This window comes from Bactrocera tryoni, chromosome 2 (genome assembly GCF_016617805.1).
Source record: "Bactrocera tryoni isolate S06 chromosome 2, CSIRO_BtryS06_freeze2, whole genome shotgun sequence".
In the NCBI taxonomy this organism is placed as follows: domain Eukaryota; kingdom Metazoa; phylum Arthropoda; class Insecta; order Diptera; family Tephritidae; genus Bactrocera; species Bactrocera tryoni.
Window position 1 is genome coordinate 51,212,827 of NC_052500.1, and position 17,267 is coordinate 51,230,093.

Here is a 17,267-nt window from a genome sequence, read left to right on the forward strand (position 1 = left end):
GCGATATGTATGTGTTTGTATAATGAAATCTGTGCGCAAAAAAATACTTTCAACAACACTTGCACGCCTAACAAGGTTGCAAGTTTGTTAGCGCACGCGTGCGCCTTGCGCGTTTTCTAATGCATTAGCTCCTAGCGGCAACTGGTGAAGTGGCGGAGCGCATTCAAATTTTACGATTGGTGATGTTTTTAGCGAGACACTGGCATAATTATGAATAAATAAAATATGTTGGTTAATGTTGATGGTGATGCTGTTGATTATGTAGATGATAAAACTGCAAATTGAACGATGGTGATGGAGTGGTAATGCAACAGCGCACTGATTAAAATCTTGTTGGTGTGACGTTTTTGTTAGTATCCATCTATGCTGACGCAGAGCACTGTCAGGAGGTGCCCATTAATATCACAGCACACTTTTCTTAAACTAACGAGCATCCTGTTGTCGATTTGCAGAGTTTGGTAAAGCGATAGGTAAAAATTTTGTAAATGTGTCGTGCTAATATTTTCTAAACACTTCCTTATAGTTCCCAAACTTTTGCTCCCATCGATATTGTTTGTCAAACAAAATCAGACAAGTCGATTTTTTTTTAGTTTTCGGAAAATCTTAAGAACGACGTTTCAGACAAAGTATCATCTAGTATGAAGAAAATAATTCAAGCTGCAGATCTTAATGGAGCAGGTACAATTTTCTGTACAGCTGTTGGCGTACGCCCATGATATTGATATCATTCACCTCAACATCTGCGCCGTTAGTTTTGCTTTCTCCAGACTGGATGAGACGAGGGCAAGACGAAATATCTCCTGTCACCAAACAAACAGTCGTCGTACTCGCGACTTGGCTTCAACGTCACTGTTGACAGTCATAGTAACTTCAAAGTCGTTGATAATTTCGAACATCTTGGAACCAGTATTAACACAAAAAACGATATCAGCCTCGAAAGCCAACGCAGAATAACTCTTGCTAACATGTGCTGCTTCGGACAGTGTAGGCAATTGAGAAGTAAAGTCCTCTCTCGGCGAACAAAAACCAAACTCTATAAGTCTCTCATTTTTCCCGTCCTGCTATATAGTAGAGAGACGACATCATTGGCATAGTTCAGCGAATTAAGAGGCAGTGGCTACCCTGGCTAGGTCATGTCATCCGAATGGATGAAAACGCTTCAGCTCTGAAAGTATTCGACGCAGTACCCGCTGGGGAAGCGGAGGAAGAGGAAGACCTCTATTCCGTTAGAAAGACCAGGTGGAGAAAGACCTGGCTACACTTGGAATCTCTAATTGGCGTCAAACAGCGAAAAGGAAGAGCAATCAAAGTATAACCGTATAACCGGCGTCTACGCCAATAAAGAAGTACAACCAAAAGTGATAGCTATTATTCAGGTATCTGCATCTCTTTTTTCGAGACAACTACCTGTGATTGCAAATTTTGTTCACCTTACGGTTGTACGTACCACCTAAAACTAATCGAGATAGATATAGGGTTATATATATGTATATATAAATGATCAGGGTGACTAGAAAAGTTGAAATCCGTTTTACTGTCTGTCTGTCCGTGCGTCCATCCATGCAAGCTGTAATTTGAGTACAAATTGAGATATCTTCATGAAACTTGGTATGCAAGATTCTTAGTACAAAAAAAAGTTCGAGTTCGAGTTCGTAGATGGGTGTAATCGGACCACTGGCACTCCCACAAATCGCCATTAACCGAAATCATATAAAGTGCCATAACTAAGCACTAAACTAAGATATAGAACTCATGACACAGGGGATTGCTGTAGCCAGGGACATCTTAGCGAAAATATTTTGAAAAAGTGGGAGTGGCCCCAACCTCTAATAAGTATAATGTATATTAATAAACTACTTAAGCTACAATAACCGAATTCGTTCAGCACGAATATTATAAGAACTCTTACTAATATTGTGAGCATGGATGAAACCGGATGAAAACCCCGTTTACTCGCCATATAACGGTACTACTTAAAGCGCGATAAATCAATAACTAAATACGCCGAAGATCTTAAATTTTTCCACCCAGATGGTATGAGAGAGCTTTATGAGAGTCGATGTGAAAATTGGACGATGGCCGTGGTAACGCCCACTTTTTGGTGAAATCCCATATCTCGAGACCCGACTGACCGATTTCGACAAAAGTTGGTATGTTGTATTTTTTCATATTTCTATGTCACCTTGTGAAAATGAGCGAAATCGGAAAACTACCACGCCTACTTCCCATATAGCACAACTTTAAATTCCACTTCATTCGATCAGTTTCCAGTACACAAATCAAGAAGCAATTCTTATAAGAGGATACAACTTTGCACGAATAATGCCGTTAGTGTATGCCATTTAATGACCAAATTTTTTTTAAATCCAATAAAAACTGTACAAGCCTCTAGATACCTAATATTTAGACCCCGTTACCCATGGTTGATTTTTGATCGAAAATGTCGGTCAATGTGTTATACATATAACTGAAATTCAGGGATAATTCTGCTCTTCTAATGGTATGTCTGTATGTCAAAAATTGGTTGAATCGGACCAATACTTCCCTTAGGCCCATATACCTAATATAAAGATTTTCAAACTTCCGGGTGACTTTGTACCGTATACATGGGTCAATATGTGAGTTATCCCAGTGAAAATAAGAAAGCGTGTTTTACCCATAACAGTGTATCTTTGTTCAAAAAATAGTTAAATTTGAGCAAAAACGTGGCCTAGCTCCCACATAACTAATATCAGGATTTTCGAACATACGGTTGGCTTTATTCTATATGATTGATTTAACAACTTATATCCGTAGTATTTCCCTGTCTTGGATTTTTACAAGTTGCAAGAGTATAAAATGTTCGGTTTCACCCGAACTAAGCTCTTCCTTACTTGTTTTTTATACTTTATTATTAATTGAGCCAGGAAGCAGTTTCCATTGAAAGCGCAACGCAAGCTGCCTCGATGCGTTTGCAGCTCATACTTAGCACATGCTCACCCGCTGTTATTACTGCCTTGTTTTTGCAAAAGCTAAACAAGAATAGTGAGTTCCTGCCACTTGCCACTCGTTCGCTGAAGTGGCACTGGCACCATACTATCCGGTAGTTGAGTGGCTGCTACAAAGTACTTCATGCGACTTAGTCGCTTGCAAGGTTTTTAGTCTCGTACGAGGCATACTTTTATGCATAAGGAAGTGCTGTGGTATAAAAGTTAATTAACACTAATTTACATACCATATTATGCATAATAATAATGACAATAAATAAATAAAAGTGGCATCAAGTTGGTGCAACGATGTCGCAGCGTGTATTTGAAGGGTTTTTAATAATATGAGAGCGCCTGAAAGGGTCAAACAAGGTTAGGTCACGTTATAGCGGTGTTATAGTTTGTGTTGTTAAGAGAAGTATTTGTAAATAGCTTTTAAAAACACTGTTATTTAGGTGCAGTTATTTTGTAAACAGTTCTATAATCTTAATGGATATGCTGTAGGTACTCTTTGTCTACTTCACTTCTGCGGATTTCGGAAATCATGAGTTGAGCGAGATACTCATGTAGTCAATAGTTCAAGAAATCCCTGATCAATTTTACTGCACAGGCTGATAGTCCTTAGCCTGACCAACAGATCTTCACAAACAAAAAACTGTATCATTTCCTCAATGTACTAAGAAACTAGAATACTATCAAAGTTTAACAACTTTTCACCCAATAGTTCTCAAATTATTGGCCTTATCACTTTCAGATCTCTGCTAGTTTTGTTTACAGTGGAAAAGGTGAAAACATCGTTGCTGGAAGCTTCTAAATGGATCGACCAAAATTTTCGACTTTCGAAGGATTTGTTACTAATTGAAAGCAATAAAAATGACTTCACGACAATGGATTAAACATGAATACACGGTAGTCCGCTTAATGGTTGGTTGTTGCTTAGGAAAGTTGTACAAAGCGCCCGCCAAGGTTTTGGCTAGTATTTTTGGGTTTCACATGGAATATTTAGTTTTGACAAGCTGTAATGCGGTAAAAGAATCAGTAAATACGACTATATCAGAGATCAGAGTTACACACAAAATTTTTGTGTAGGTTCATGCAGTAGTTTTTGGCAATTAATCTCTCCATAATTTAAACGAACTTGAGAGCATAATCCTTAAGGGTCAAATTTTCGCAAATAACTTACATATACACATATGCATAAAATTTATAAACTTTATCTTGCAATAAATTCTGTCCTGCAGTGATGATTCCACTAAGATTTTGCTCTAGCACTTAAGGCAAAAACGAGCAGTCCCAGCAGTGGCTTAAAAGCAATATTCCTGATTTTAATCCATTGTACTACAGTTTGCGTCAGAGTTGGAGAGCATGAATACACCACAGAAATTTGGAGAGTCTCAAATAATTTTTTGTCGTCAATCCAATAAAAACTGAATATGCTACTATTTATCAATGGCCGAATTGGTTGAGGACTTGTGTGAAAGTAAAAGATGACCACTTGGAATGTGTACTTCACTTATTTAATTCATGCATTAATTAATAAAATTAACTTTATTATAAACGTATGTAATAATATTCTGAAAGTACATTATATTTATAATTAAATTTTTAGAAATCCATATATGTATATATGTAATATAAATTTTTTTCCTTTACTTACTTTATACATTATTGCTTACTTAATTAAGGTGGAGCTTGCCGCCATGGCATTGAATATAAATTATGCTACTTAAATTTGTCAGACACAATAATCACATAGTGTCTATGTGTCTATTTATAAACCTCTTTTCAAACAAATTTTAAGCTCAATAACAGCTCAGCACAGTGGTGGGCCTTCATAAACTGCTGCGGCATGCAAATGCATATCAACTGCACACAACTTTGCTGTCAATAACACCCATTACGCTTGTCACAGGAAATACAGAAGCCACTGTGATGCATACGAATACATATATGTACATATGAATACTTATTTACATATGTATGTATGCATACATAAACCTCAAAGACCGTCGCCATTCACACCTGTCACACTTCCTAACGCTATAGGCGTAGTGACAAATTGCCGTAACCGTTAAATCTATTCATGAGCCGACGTTGTCATACATTTCATTTTATATTATATCGAAATGCTTCCCCAACCGTACGTTTCATGGTTGTAAAAAATATTATAACTTTGTTGACAGTAGAGATTTATATTATACATACTTGAATAGTAAAATATTCTAAACGAGGAGTCTTTTTGTTTGTCATCGATTAAATTCTCACAACCAAACTTTATCCAAGTAACTCTCCAAATAATTAAGTATGTAAATATTTACAGATATATAATTTACCGGTTTTGGCACCTATTTTTTTTTTTATAAACTCTATACGATTTTCTTGGGATCAAAGCTTTTTAAAGATATATGCCGACTGGTCCGTTAGACTCTGCTATCTTTATCGATTGTCCAGTGAGAATTTCATGACATTTCATCGATTGGAAGTAAAGTTATTGCATTTTAAGTGTCAGTATGTTTGTGAACAAAGAGGCAACATTAAATTTTGTTTTAAAATTGGTAAAACTTTTATCGAAACGTTTCAATTGATCAAACAAGTTTATGGCGATGATTGCTTACTTCGTAGCAGAGAGTGGTTTCAACGTTTTCAAAGTGATCGTGAGGACATAAATGATGATCAACATGTGGGCCAATCAAAATCCGTGATCACCGGAAATTCCATTGAAATCATGAATTCATCAAAACTCAGCCGAAATTATCATTGAAATTTATGGAAATGGAATTGAACATCTCCAAAACATCGATTTATCGCATTTTGACCGAACATTTGGGGTTACGAAAGGTGTGTGCACGGTTTGTTCCGCAGAAATTGACTGACGACTAAGAATTGCTCAGAATCTAACATTCGAAGGACATCATTAAACCGATTATTTGACCAAAAATCACATTTTAACCATTAACCACTCCCCGTATTCACCTGATATGGCACCGTGAGACTTCTTCATTTTCGGAAAAATGCCTTTGCCCATGAAAGGAAAGCGTTATGGAGACGTAGCTAAAACACTCGTTCGACATGCTTTTGGACCGTGCAGAAAGCTACATTGAAGCAGAAGACTATTTTGAATAAAATAAATTGATTTTGCCGAAAAAACGAATTGTTTTGTTTTTTTGGAATGCACCTTGTACATACATATTCATATAATAAGTTTATTCTGATGATGAAAATAATTATTTGGTTCATATAGAAGGTTGGCGAAAATATATAGATCGATTTTTCCAGTGTCTATGTCATAATAACTGTAATACGGTCAACTGGTATCATTATGGTAGAATAGACCTTAAGAGACATAAAGAGGAAGTTAATACTTTGAAAACTCTGTGGCATACGATGGTAACCATGAATAAAAAAAGTTAATTTTTGTCAAAAAATGTTTTATTTTTATCCGAACTTTTAGCCTAGCTCGTAGGAATAATATGCATCTTTATAAATTTTAAGAATCAAAATTCAATATGGGTAATATCAGCGATGTGCCTGACTTGTTCATTTAATAACTATCGTCTTCTTGTCCGAAACGAAATTTATATTTCCCCGCTAGTTTTATGACATCCAAGAGTATTATTACATATTATTTAGTCTAGAACCATACTTATAATTTTTATACCCTGAACAGGGTATATTAAGTTTGTCACGAAGTTTGTAACACCCAGAAGGAATCGTCGGAGACCCTATAAAGTATATATATAAATGATCAGTATGTCGAGCTGAGTCGATTTAGCCATGTCCGTCTGTCTGTCCGTCTGTCAGTCTGTCCGTCTGTCAGTCTGTCCGTCTGTCAGTCTGTCCGTCTGTCTGTATATATACGAACTAGTCTCTCAGTTTTTAAGATATCGTTTTGAAATTTTGCAAACGTCATTTTCTCCTCAAGAAGCTGCTCATTTGTCGGAACGGCCGATATCGGACCACTATAACATATAGCTGCCATACAAACTGAACGATCGGAATCAAATGCTTGTATGGAAAACTTTCACATTTGACAAGATATATTCACGAAATTTGATATATTTTATTTTCTAAGGCAACAATGTAATCTCTAAAAAACTTGTTTAGAACGGATTACTATAGCATATAGCTTCCATATAAACTGAACACATAGTTACTAACAGAAATGCACCTGTGAAGGGTATTTAGCTTCGGTGCAACCGAAGTTAACGTTTTTTCTTGTTTTAATATACATATGTATTTCATGAATTTTTTATATGTATAACGCAGTTATAAGTAGTTGTAGATACCCTATAGGCTCAGGCCCGACAGGCTTTCCACAGATTTGGAGGTGAATATTATATTCTTTCTTGAAAATTGTTGAGTATGAGTAGTTCATACTAATGGATAAAGTATCGGTGGCAATGGCGCAAACCCTACCGTCGTAGAAGTGGGTGTTCTGTTGAAGGGACGAGCAGACAAATTATTTTAATTTTCAATAATTTGCTATGTATAACACATATGTATGTATGTATAACGCTATTTTGTTTTAAGAATTTCCAAGCAATTTTTATTTTAACAAAACTATTATACCCTATGCAACATTTTTCAGGGGTGTATGAAAACGCACATCTACGTTGCTCTATTTTAAATATCTGCATTTAAATGTCGAAGCCGTAGACTTAATCCGCTACAAAATGTGTTAGGCATACTAAGTAAGCGGAGCATCGGTATTTAAGCTCCAGCACAAACACTGTGAATGACAATTAGCTATGAAATAACTATGCTGAAGTCATACAACTAGTTTATTTCAGGGTATTTAACGAGTACATGTGAGTATGGAAAACAATTTGTCTACTTGGCTACAAATTACTACATTCAGAAGAGCAGAGGCAATGTAGGAGGGTGTAGGAAGTGTTGCATATTTTGTTTGTTTTCATGTTCGTATTTGAAAACTTTAGTAAAAAAAATTTGTGTAGGTGTTAGAAACAACAACCATGAAGTAATAACGTACACAGTCAGCTACAAATACGCTTCGCTTGCACTAATAAATCTGGCATTTATCACCTATTGCAAATTATCTATTAACCATATTGGGTCAACCGACAACACGCCAGCTCACATTATTATATACGTGTATTTCTATTTCAAATCAGTGCAACTAATTAGCATTTTTACGCGCATGAATAACAAATAAATAACACAGGTAATAAATAATTTCTAAAAACGTAATTTAAATAATGAACTTATGGGGTGTTTCACAGAGTTGAGTATTAATACATTTTTTGAGGAGCTTTTTTAACACAAGAGCACATTTGTTTGAAAGAGCGAAATTTGCAGCTTTTGTTTACTCTCTTTGTAACGGTATTCGATTATGAAGAAGTCTCAACAGCTATACTGAATGCCTAGTTTCAAATAATTTATCAGGAACAAAGAAAGCAGTAATGTTAACTATTTAAAAAAAAAGTATTAGAACTCTCAAATTATACGCTTTAAGCGCATAGAAGACCACCCTGTAAATGAGCATACAAGAACAAAACCTCACATGTGGTGCACACATGCATAATGCTAGAGATTTTGTCACAGCGGCTTATACATATACAAGATATACATACATATACATATATCTAGTATATACGTATATGTAATATGCTCATGTGCTATTTATCCTTATATGTACTAATTGTTGAATAAAAACGCCAGCTTTGTTTAGGCGTTTCACTTCATTCATGATTTTCTAAACAGCCCAGAGGTGTCTGCATTCTTTGCTCAATGCAGCTCATTAAAATGCATTTTTGGTTGCAGTTTCGTTTTTTCATCGCATTTATAGATATCATTATTTAAATTGTGCATTAATGCTTCTCATTGAGGCGCAGTAGTGATGTGGGAGCTGGAGAACAGACGTGCCATTTAAAGGTGCAGCAAATTTGTTTACTTTGGTGTTGGCAAACATACATACATACGTGTATTATACATATTGTGTATATACAATTTGACCAATAAAACAAAAAGTATTATTAACTTCAGCTACACCGAAGCTGTAATACTGTTCGCAAATAAAAATAATTTGGTTTTGATCGGACTGTTTGTATGGTAGCTATACGCTGCAGTGATCCGATCTGAATAATTTTTTCGGAAATTGAAAATAACTTATCAAAGAAAAAAGTTTTTCACATAAGAACATAATTTTGATATAACAGTTTTTATGGCAGCTATGTATGTATATACTATATGGATCGGTCGAAACAATAGATCATTCAGTTTGTTTGGCAGTATGCTATTGTGGTCTGACATCGGAGGTAGCCACAAATGAGCAGATTCTTTGAGAAAAAAGACCTTGGCAAAATTTCAGATCGAAATCTCAAAAACAGAGAATTAGTTCGCGTATATATTGACAGACAAACAGATATGGTTAGATCGACTCAGCTTGTCACGCTGATCATTTACATATACATGTGTCGATAAAAGAGTTATACTCCAGAACTGTGGAAAATTATTATTTACAAGTAAGTGAAGGAAAAAATGTCCATTAAAGCCGGAGCGAAACAGCTTTTGTGCTCAAAATCTATGGTTCACAATGTTCGATTCATACAAAATAAGAAAACACGATTTAGAAAGACTACTTCAGAGGACGATCGTGTAATTTGTACAGCTAGCAAGGCGAATCCTTTTTTAACTTCCAGCCAAATTCTCGGCACGATAAAGGATCAATTGACCAACGATGCATCAACACGAACCATCAGACGTTGTCTTTTTGAAATTCTGCTACGGGGTTGTGCAAGAAGAAAACCGCACGTGTCAAACAAAAACTCAAAGAGTCGTAATAAATTTGCGAAGGAGCATATCGGAAAACCCTTAGATTTTTGGAAACAAATACTGTGGAGCACTGAATCCAAATTTAACTTGTTGTTTGGAACTTCACCCTCGATACACTTTAAAAACGCTTAAGCATGGTGGAGGCAGTATTTTGGTTTGGGCTGCATTTTCGTTGTACGGTGCAGGTCCTATTCGACGGATAACTCAAAGAATGGACCCATATTTATATAAAGATATATTGTCGATTACAATGAAGCTATTTATAGAGGGACACATATTTTTATGTAAGATAACTACCCTAAGCATACTGTTAGGAGTGTTAAAACTTGGCTTTCATTAGAAAACATTAAGGTTTTGGACTGGCCTACCCAGAGTCCGGACTTAAATCTAATCGAAAACCTCTGGGCAGATGTCAAAAGAAGTTTGGGGAAAAAGTCAAGCAAAAATGCTGCAGAATTATTTCAGAATGCAAAGCTGTGCTTGAATCAAAAGGCTATACGACAAAATACTAACTTAAAACATTAATTCATAATAAAATTTTGAGTTTTTAGAATTATTTTCAATATACTAAACAAAAATCTGAAGAGTCCTTAATTAGTTGACCAAGTCAAAATAGATATATATGATTCATTTTTTGTCGGACGTTGCATTGAAAACAATTTTTTAATTAAATTTTCAGTAAATCTATAACTTAAAAGATAAAACGGAAAACGGAGTGTCCTTAATTATGTGACCATTGTATATGTACTAGTGGATCCGGCCACGCGTTGCTGTGGTATACATTTTATACTTAACGGTGGCGCAAAAGTCGGAAGATAATCAAAAGATGCTATAAATTTTGCAATTGACCTCTAATGTCAGTTCTCTTTTTACATTTGTGTAGTAAACACATGCGAAATACACATAAATAAGCATTGGTACGCAACACTGCGTGCCACAAACGATATGCTGAAGGATGCATTACCCGGGCGCCTAATCTCCCGTTTGGCGTTTGCACTGGACAGCAAGATCGCCTTATTTGACCGCTCCAGACTTCGTTTTGTAGGGCTTTTTAAAGTCGGGGGTTTATGTCAACAAGCCTCAGACTCTTGCAGCACTTAAAGATAATATCCGTCAAGAATGTGAGGACCTATTGCCGGAATTCTGGCCAAAGTGATGGAAAATGCCATAAAATGGGATCAAATGACAATCAACTGTGGTGGCGGCCATTTACATGATATCCTTGACTTGATGTAAAAAAATTTAAAAGACCAAATAAAAATAATCCACAAGCAGAATCAAAGTTTTTCATTCTTTAAAAAAGTTTTTCCTTCTCCAAAAAACATCGGAAGTTAATTTTTGCGCCAATTGTTATTATTCAAATAATACACAAATAAAATAATCAATACAGTGAAAATTAAATTTACGAATAAAGGTGAAATTCAAATTCCATTCAAATAAATTTCATTGAAAAAAATAGTGAATTTTAGGCTACTTTCTCAATATCTGGTTACCAGCCGTTCTGTCCAGTTAATAGAGTTGTCTGCTTAATATATTGTACTTTATAAACATCAACAAATTGTGTGACCGGCCAATGTGCGTTGTTTATGGAGATGCTCGCTTAATAGAGCGTACATTTATGTTGGTTCCAGTGTTAAATTTTGCTAAAATCGGTTCAGTAGTTTAGGAGTCCATCGCGGGCAAACAACATGACACGTAATTTTTATATACAAGATCTTAGGCTTTAAAATTTCCAAATCAACAAAATGAATATTATTTTGTTTTCAATATTTTGTCATGTTTAGGTACGACGAGAGAGCTATGCTTAAAGGTAGCGAGCGAAAAAATTGTCAATCGATAACAGATATTACTATTAAATTTCGTAATTTAAGCTTTTACTCACAACAACTGAAATCATGCATTTGAATCATTATTATCGTTCTACTATTTACAATATAATAATATATAATATAATAATATATATAAATTAATAAAACAAAATTCTATATATCTCCTGATTCTATTAGGTATAAATTTCATTCTAAAAGTTATTCTGTTTAGTAAAATTTAAAAAAACCAAAACTTGGCTTACCTTTGTTCTGTACAACGGATTGCTAAAGTCCCAATCGGGTGCTACGAAGAGGTAACCGCATTTCGAAACCTTGCGTGATGCCTTGAAATTGGAAAGAAAGCATACAAAATGACAGTTTAGTTATAAATATAAATTAGTTAAGCAATAATTCTTAATTAAAACCACAATTTCAATGTGAGTTCTCGAAATTATATAGGCAATCGATAATGCGCAACAAAAAACCGCTAGCCAGATTAAATGTGAATTAAATGATTTTTTATGCTGTGGCTGCTAAGCTATTACAGCAACGGTAAATACAGGGAAATAATATTAAGTAATTTCCTACAATAAAGCGCACAAAAAGTGTCGATATTTTTCGCGCCCAAGGAACAACAACAGTGGCAGCAAACTTTTGATTGCTCCAATTTACTTCATTTTCTGTGTATAATTTTTTCTTACTTTTAGGGCCATTACGTGCACTGTCGCCGTGGCTACCGGACAGTCGTTGCGCGTGTAAGTACTTTAACCGCAAAATTGAACGTGAGTATTATGGTGGAGTGCTGGTGTATACAGCCGATTGAATTGTATTAGTGTTTTTGATTGTGTGTTTCGCGAAACCCATTGACATGACTAATAGTGAATGGTAATGACAATTACGTGAAGACAATCGCTGAATGTGGCTCAGCCACCTACAAACCGAACGACCAACTAACCAACAAACGCGGCACTCACTAATCAACGACCCAACAACCCCAACAAACGACCGCCTTATCTTTGGTTTGGAGCCGAGCGTGGTTAGAGAGGATTTCGGCAGCGTAGAGCCAACTACCGAAAAAAATGTGAATTGTAGTATGGACGCAAAAGCGCCGCTCTGAATTTTTCGGAAAATATCAAAACAGAAGTAAATTAGGAAAATAATAAAAATAGGAGAAGAAATGGAGATGGAGATATTCCAAGAAACACACAAAAAAGTAAACGAGTAAATGCAAGCAAAAGAAATAGTCGAAAACGAACAACAAGTAATAAAGTGAATAAGTAGTTTAACGTGGCGATTGAACACTGCGGAAACTCAGTAGTTTGGCTGAAATTAATTGAAAAACTGAAAGCGCAATTTGAAAAAAAGGTAAACAAATTTTATTTGGTTCTTTTTTCTCCCTTATGGCAGAATGTTGTGCAGTGTATTGGCACCACCCTACTAAAATCTAACGATCAACGACCCCTTTGACTTTAACGCCGAAGTGCAATGCAAGTTATTTATTAAGTGTTGTATTACGAATGGCTATTAGTCAGTTGACACATTGCAAGTATTGCGGATAAAAGAAAAATATGCAAAATGTAATTACAATTAAAGTGAACAGAAATAATGTAAAGCAATGTCCAGCTGTTAGATAGTGGGTGGAGTTGGTTGAATGGCGTTATTGTGGTATTGAGCGTTGTAGTAAATTTGAATAAATGCAAATGCAGCAGAATGAATTTGTTACCTGTGACTAATTTTGATTAAAATTACCGTTATTCTTCACATACACCAATTATATACCAATAATAATTATTGCAACGTTTAAATAGTATTGCTCGCAATTTTTTATAAAAACAAGGAAAAACGTTAACTTCTTTTGCTCACTGCTCACAGCTGCATTTTTTATGACATAGAAGGGTATAAAGTGATCTTTATCTTCCTTCCGATTGTTCAGTTGGTATGTCAGCAACAAAAATTTCTTTTGAGATTACACCACTGCCTTAAATAGTAACCATTCCAAATTTCGTGAAGATACATTGTCAAATAAAAAAATTGTTTATAAAAGTACTTTATTCCGATCGTTCAGTTATATGATAGCTATATGCCAGGGTATACATACAGATGGACGCCTAAATCGACTCTTCGCGGTACGCTGATCATTCATATACAAGGTCTGTCGCAAAAGAAACAGGACTGTTAAAAAAAAAACAACAAAAAATTAATATTTTTTAAAAGTTATATCTTTTTATTAAAGTAGTTTTTTTGTGCTTTGATATAGCGTTAAGCCCGGTCAATTAGCATTTCAAATAAGTGTTTAAGGTCATTTTTCGGAATGCTCTTGAGAATATCGGTCGTCGCCTATTGGATAGCTGAAATGTCCTGAAACCAGTGTCCTTTCATGGGCAAATGAAGTTTTATAGGTTATATAGTTATAGGTAAAAATCACAGGGTGCCAGATCAGGTGAGTAGGGTGAGTGATTAATGGTTAATATGGAGTTTTTTGTCAAAAAATCAGTGACAAGCGTCGACCGATGACACGACGCATTATCGTGCAACAGGCGCCAGGACCCTGCCTCACGGTATTGTGGTCGAGCACGACGAATGCGTGACAAAAGACGCTACATAACACCAAGGTAAAACACAGCATTAATCGTTTGGCCAGGTGGGACGAACTCTCGGTGGACAACACCCACGGAATCGTAAAAACAAATCAGCATTGTCTTTATTTTTGACTTCTGAAGACGACAGACTTCTGATCGTCACAGAGGTCCTCACGACCTTCTTGGAATCGCTTAAACCACTCATGCACGTTACTACGGGATAGGCACTGATCACCATAAACTTTTTTCATCATTTGAAATGTTTCAGTAAACGTTTTCCCAAGTTTAAAACAAAATTTATTATTTGCTCTTTGCATTTTACGACCGATGACCAAAAGCTACTGTCACTTTTTCATTGATAACATCGATTGTAGTTGTCCAATTGTCTTAAAATTTTTACGAAATGTCAACAAGAAATCAAAATTTTTATTTCATATATCCACCAATAGGTGGCGCTACCAGAAACAGTTATATTTAAAAAGTTCTGTTTCTTTTGCGACAGACCTTGTATGCATATTTTTGGTATGATCTCCGACGTTTCCTTCTGGGTGCTATAAACTACCCCTGTTCAGGGTATAATATGAGTTTACAAGTAAGGAAAGGTTAAGTGCGTTTGTAATTGAATATTGTGTACTCTCGCAATTCGTGAGGCTTAGATCAGATGAGAAATCTTCAGGTGTTGCCAAAACTTTATATAGATAATATTGCAAATGGATTCAAAAACAAAACTAACTCAAACAAAAAATAGCTATAACATATCCGAAGGGTTAAAAAGAATATATTGAATAAAAATTAACCGAAAAATCGGATATCACTAATTATTTGATATGTAGATCAAGGTCTAGACAGATTGAATTTGATTAAAATATTTGAGTTGATTCGTTGTCAAAAAAGTCATATCCAGCTCTGATTATAGAATAAATAAATAGTAGTTGATAACTCTTTTTCATCTTTCAGAAGCTATACCTAATTGTTTATTAATTTCTCAACCCAAGATTGTACAACTAACCCTTCTTCTTATTAAAAAAAAAAAAATTTTTTGGAAATATATATTTTCATAGAGGGATAACTGACGAGCAATGCGCAAATTAAATGCTATAAAATTTGCAAACTAAGAAGCACTAAACTAAATATTGGTCATTTCACAAATTTTTTGTTTAAAATATTTAACTAAGTAAAAACGGGAACATTTTATTATAAAAGACAAAGTCCACAAAGACCTGCTGCTGTTTCTCGCACTAATGGAAAAAAACAATGGTGAAGAATTTAAATAAAAAGAGATAAAATACTATACATACTCTGAATTTTATTGGCGACATTTTTATGAAGAAAACCATGAAAGTGACTTAAAGTGGCACAAAAATTGAAAAAAATATCAATGCAAAATTTACACCATTCTTCATGTACTTATAAATAGACACAAATGATGTATAAAATTCTGATTTCTGTTAATATTTTAAAACATATTTTTCAGTGTAGCATACTTACAGGCGGTGTTACCGGCTTTTGTTATTAATTTGAGAAGGGCGGCATGAAAAAATATACAATATTAAATTAGTATTAGTTTTTTGTTTTAAAAACAAATATTTGTGATTATCAAACTACCAATGACTAATGAAGCGTATGGATTTTCAAATGTTATTTATCAATTGCCGTTGGTGGGAATCGAAAAAGTTGTTAAAATACATGCAATGTGTTTGTCCAATACATATGAACAATGATTTTTGCTTTTGGGCAAAAATATCCAGATAATACCGAATCTGATTAATGTTTTCCCATTTTAACTAACACATAGTTCAAAAAATCTTGAACAGAGTGTAATGAATCAGATGATGAGCTATAACATCAATACCGCGCATTTTTTTGCTTTCGGAGAGCTGATTGGGGTCTCTTATTGTCTCCAATTGACTTAAATCATATCAGATGACCTCAGTCACCGAAATAACGAAAAAAAAGTTTTAAAACATGACGTGTGCTTTAGAAACATTGCGGTAAAAGCCAAACTTTTGGATATTATTTTTCGAAAAGAAACAGGATTGTTCATAAAAGTTCTAAAAATTTGTAGAGCTGAGGCCAAAAAGTTCCGTAACAGTAGTTATGGATATCTGAGGCTAAGTAGTTATAGCATAGCATATTCTCTTCGATCATTATAAAATTATGGACCGATGGTGACTCTCACTAACAAATTGGGAGAATGTAACCCCTACATGGCATAAATAAACATTCATATTAATTCATTAATTGTTTAAATTGGTTCGCTTGTAAGAATAACACATTTAAATGTGAGGACACTTTCATGTCGAGAGCTCGATTTGTTTATGGATGTTTTCGAAATTTCTAAACACTTGCTGTATCTTCAGGAATAAAAGGAAAAAAACGCAGAGTGTCGTAATTTTTTACTACGTATATAAGGTCTAGTAAAATAAATTCATTATTTACGCATTAAATTGAATATTAAGGTGAAATATGAACCGTTTTGTTCGATTGTTGGCGTTTAACCCTCATCGAGACCCTCGGGTCTGGCCAGGCATATTTTGTTTTTAAACGTTATTTAAATATATTTAGAGTGTAGCAAACGACTTGCGCTTCCAGGTAGCTTTCTAGACTTTTATTGTCTATAGAATTCAGAAAAAAAATCAAGGATATCGTATCGAAAAGGACGAAAAACGGATATTATAATATTACACCTTAGTGCACCAATGGTGTTTGGCTAGACCTCATATATTTTGTATGAATATATATGAACTTTGGTATATTTCTCTCACTTCGCACGGTTGATTTATCTGTTTTCATGTTCGTTGCATGTCCAAATTGGTTTGTATGTTTATCTAGGTCAAATACTTTAGCCGCTAGAGCGTTTTAAAAGGTTAAGAAGAAATGTAATTTTTCTCAAAATGTTAAATTTTTTGTGAACGCCAAGCGTGAACAAGGCAGTCAATTTGATTTCAACCAAATTGAGAGGTAAGGAATTTCAAAAATGTATCTATATTGTACATATATGAGCATAAATACAACACGTATTTCCATACAAATGTATGTAAACTAGCCTAGGCCTAGCCAAACACCATTGGTCTCGACTAAGTGTATCAGACCGTTGGTCTCGACCAGGGTTAAGGTAATTT

The 17,267-nt window shown here is 34.8% G+C and overlaps 1 protein-coding gene across 3 annotated transcripts in view; it reads right to left on the reverse strand.

The window, feature by feature from the left end:
* Positions 1-17,267, reverse strand: part of LOC120769259 (protein outspread) — a 168,045-nt gene that overhangs the window by 77,039 nt on the left and 73,739 nt on the right. For 2 of the 3 annotated variants that reach the window (XM_040096160.1, XM_040096163.1), the window contains exons 3-4: positions 15,634-15,648; positions 11,830-11,910 (exon numbers count right to left, since the gene is read on the reverse strand). In XM_040096160.1, coding sequence (XP_039952094.1) covers positions 11,830-11,910; positions 15,634-15,648 — 96 coding nt within the window. The remainder of the gene's footprint in view (positions 1-11,829; positions 11,911-15,633; positions 15,649-17,267) is intronic. The other variant, XM_040096161.1, reaches the window with a different exon arrangement.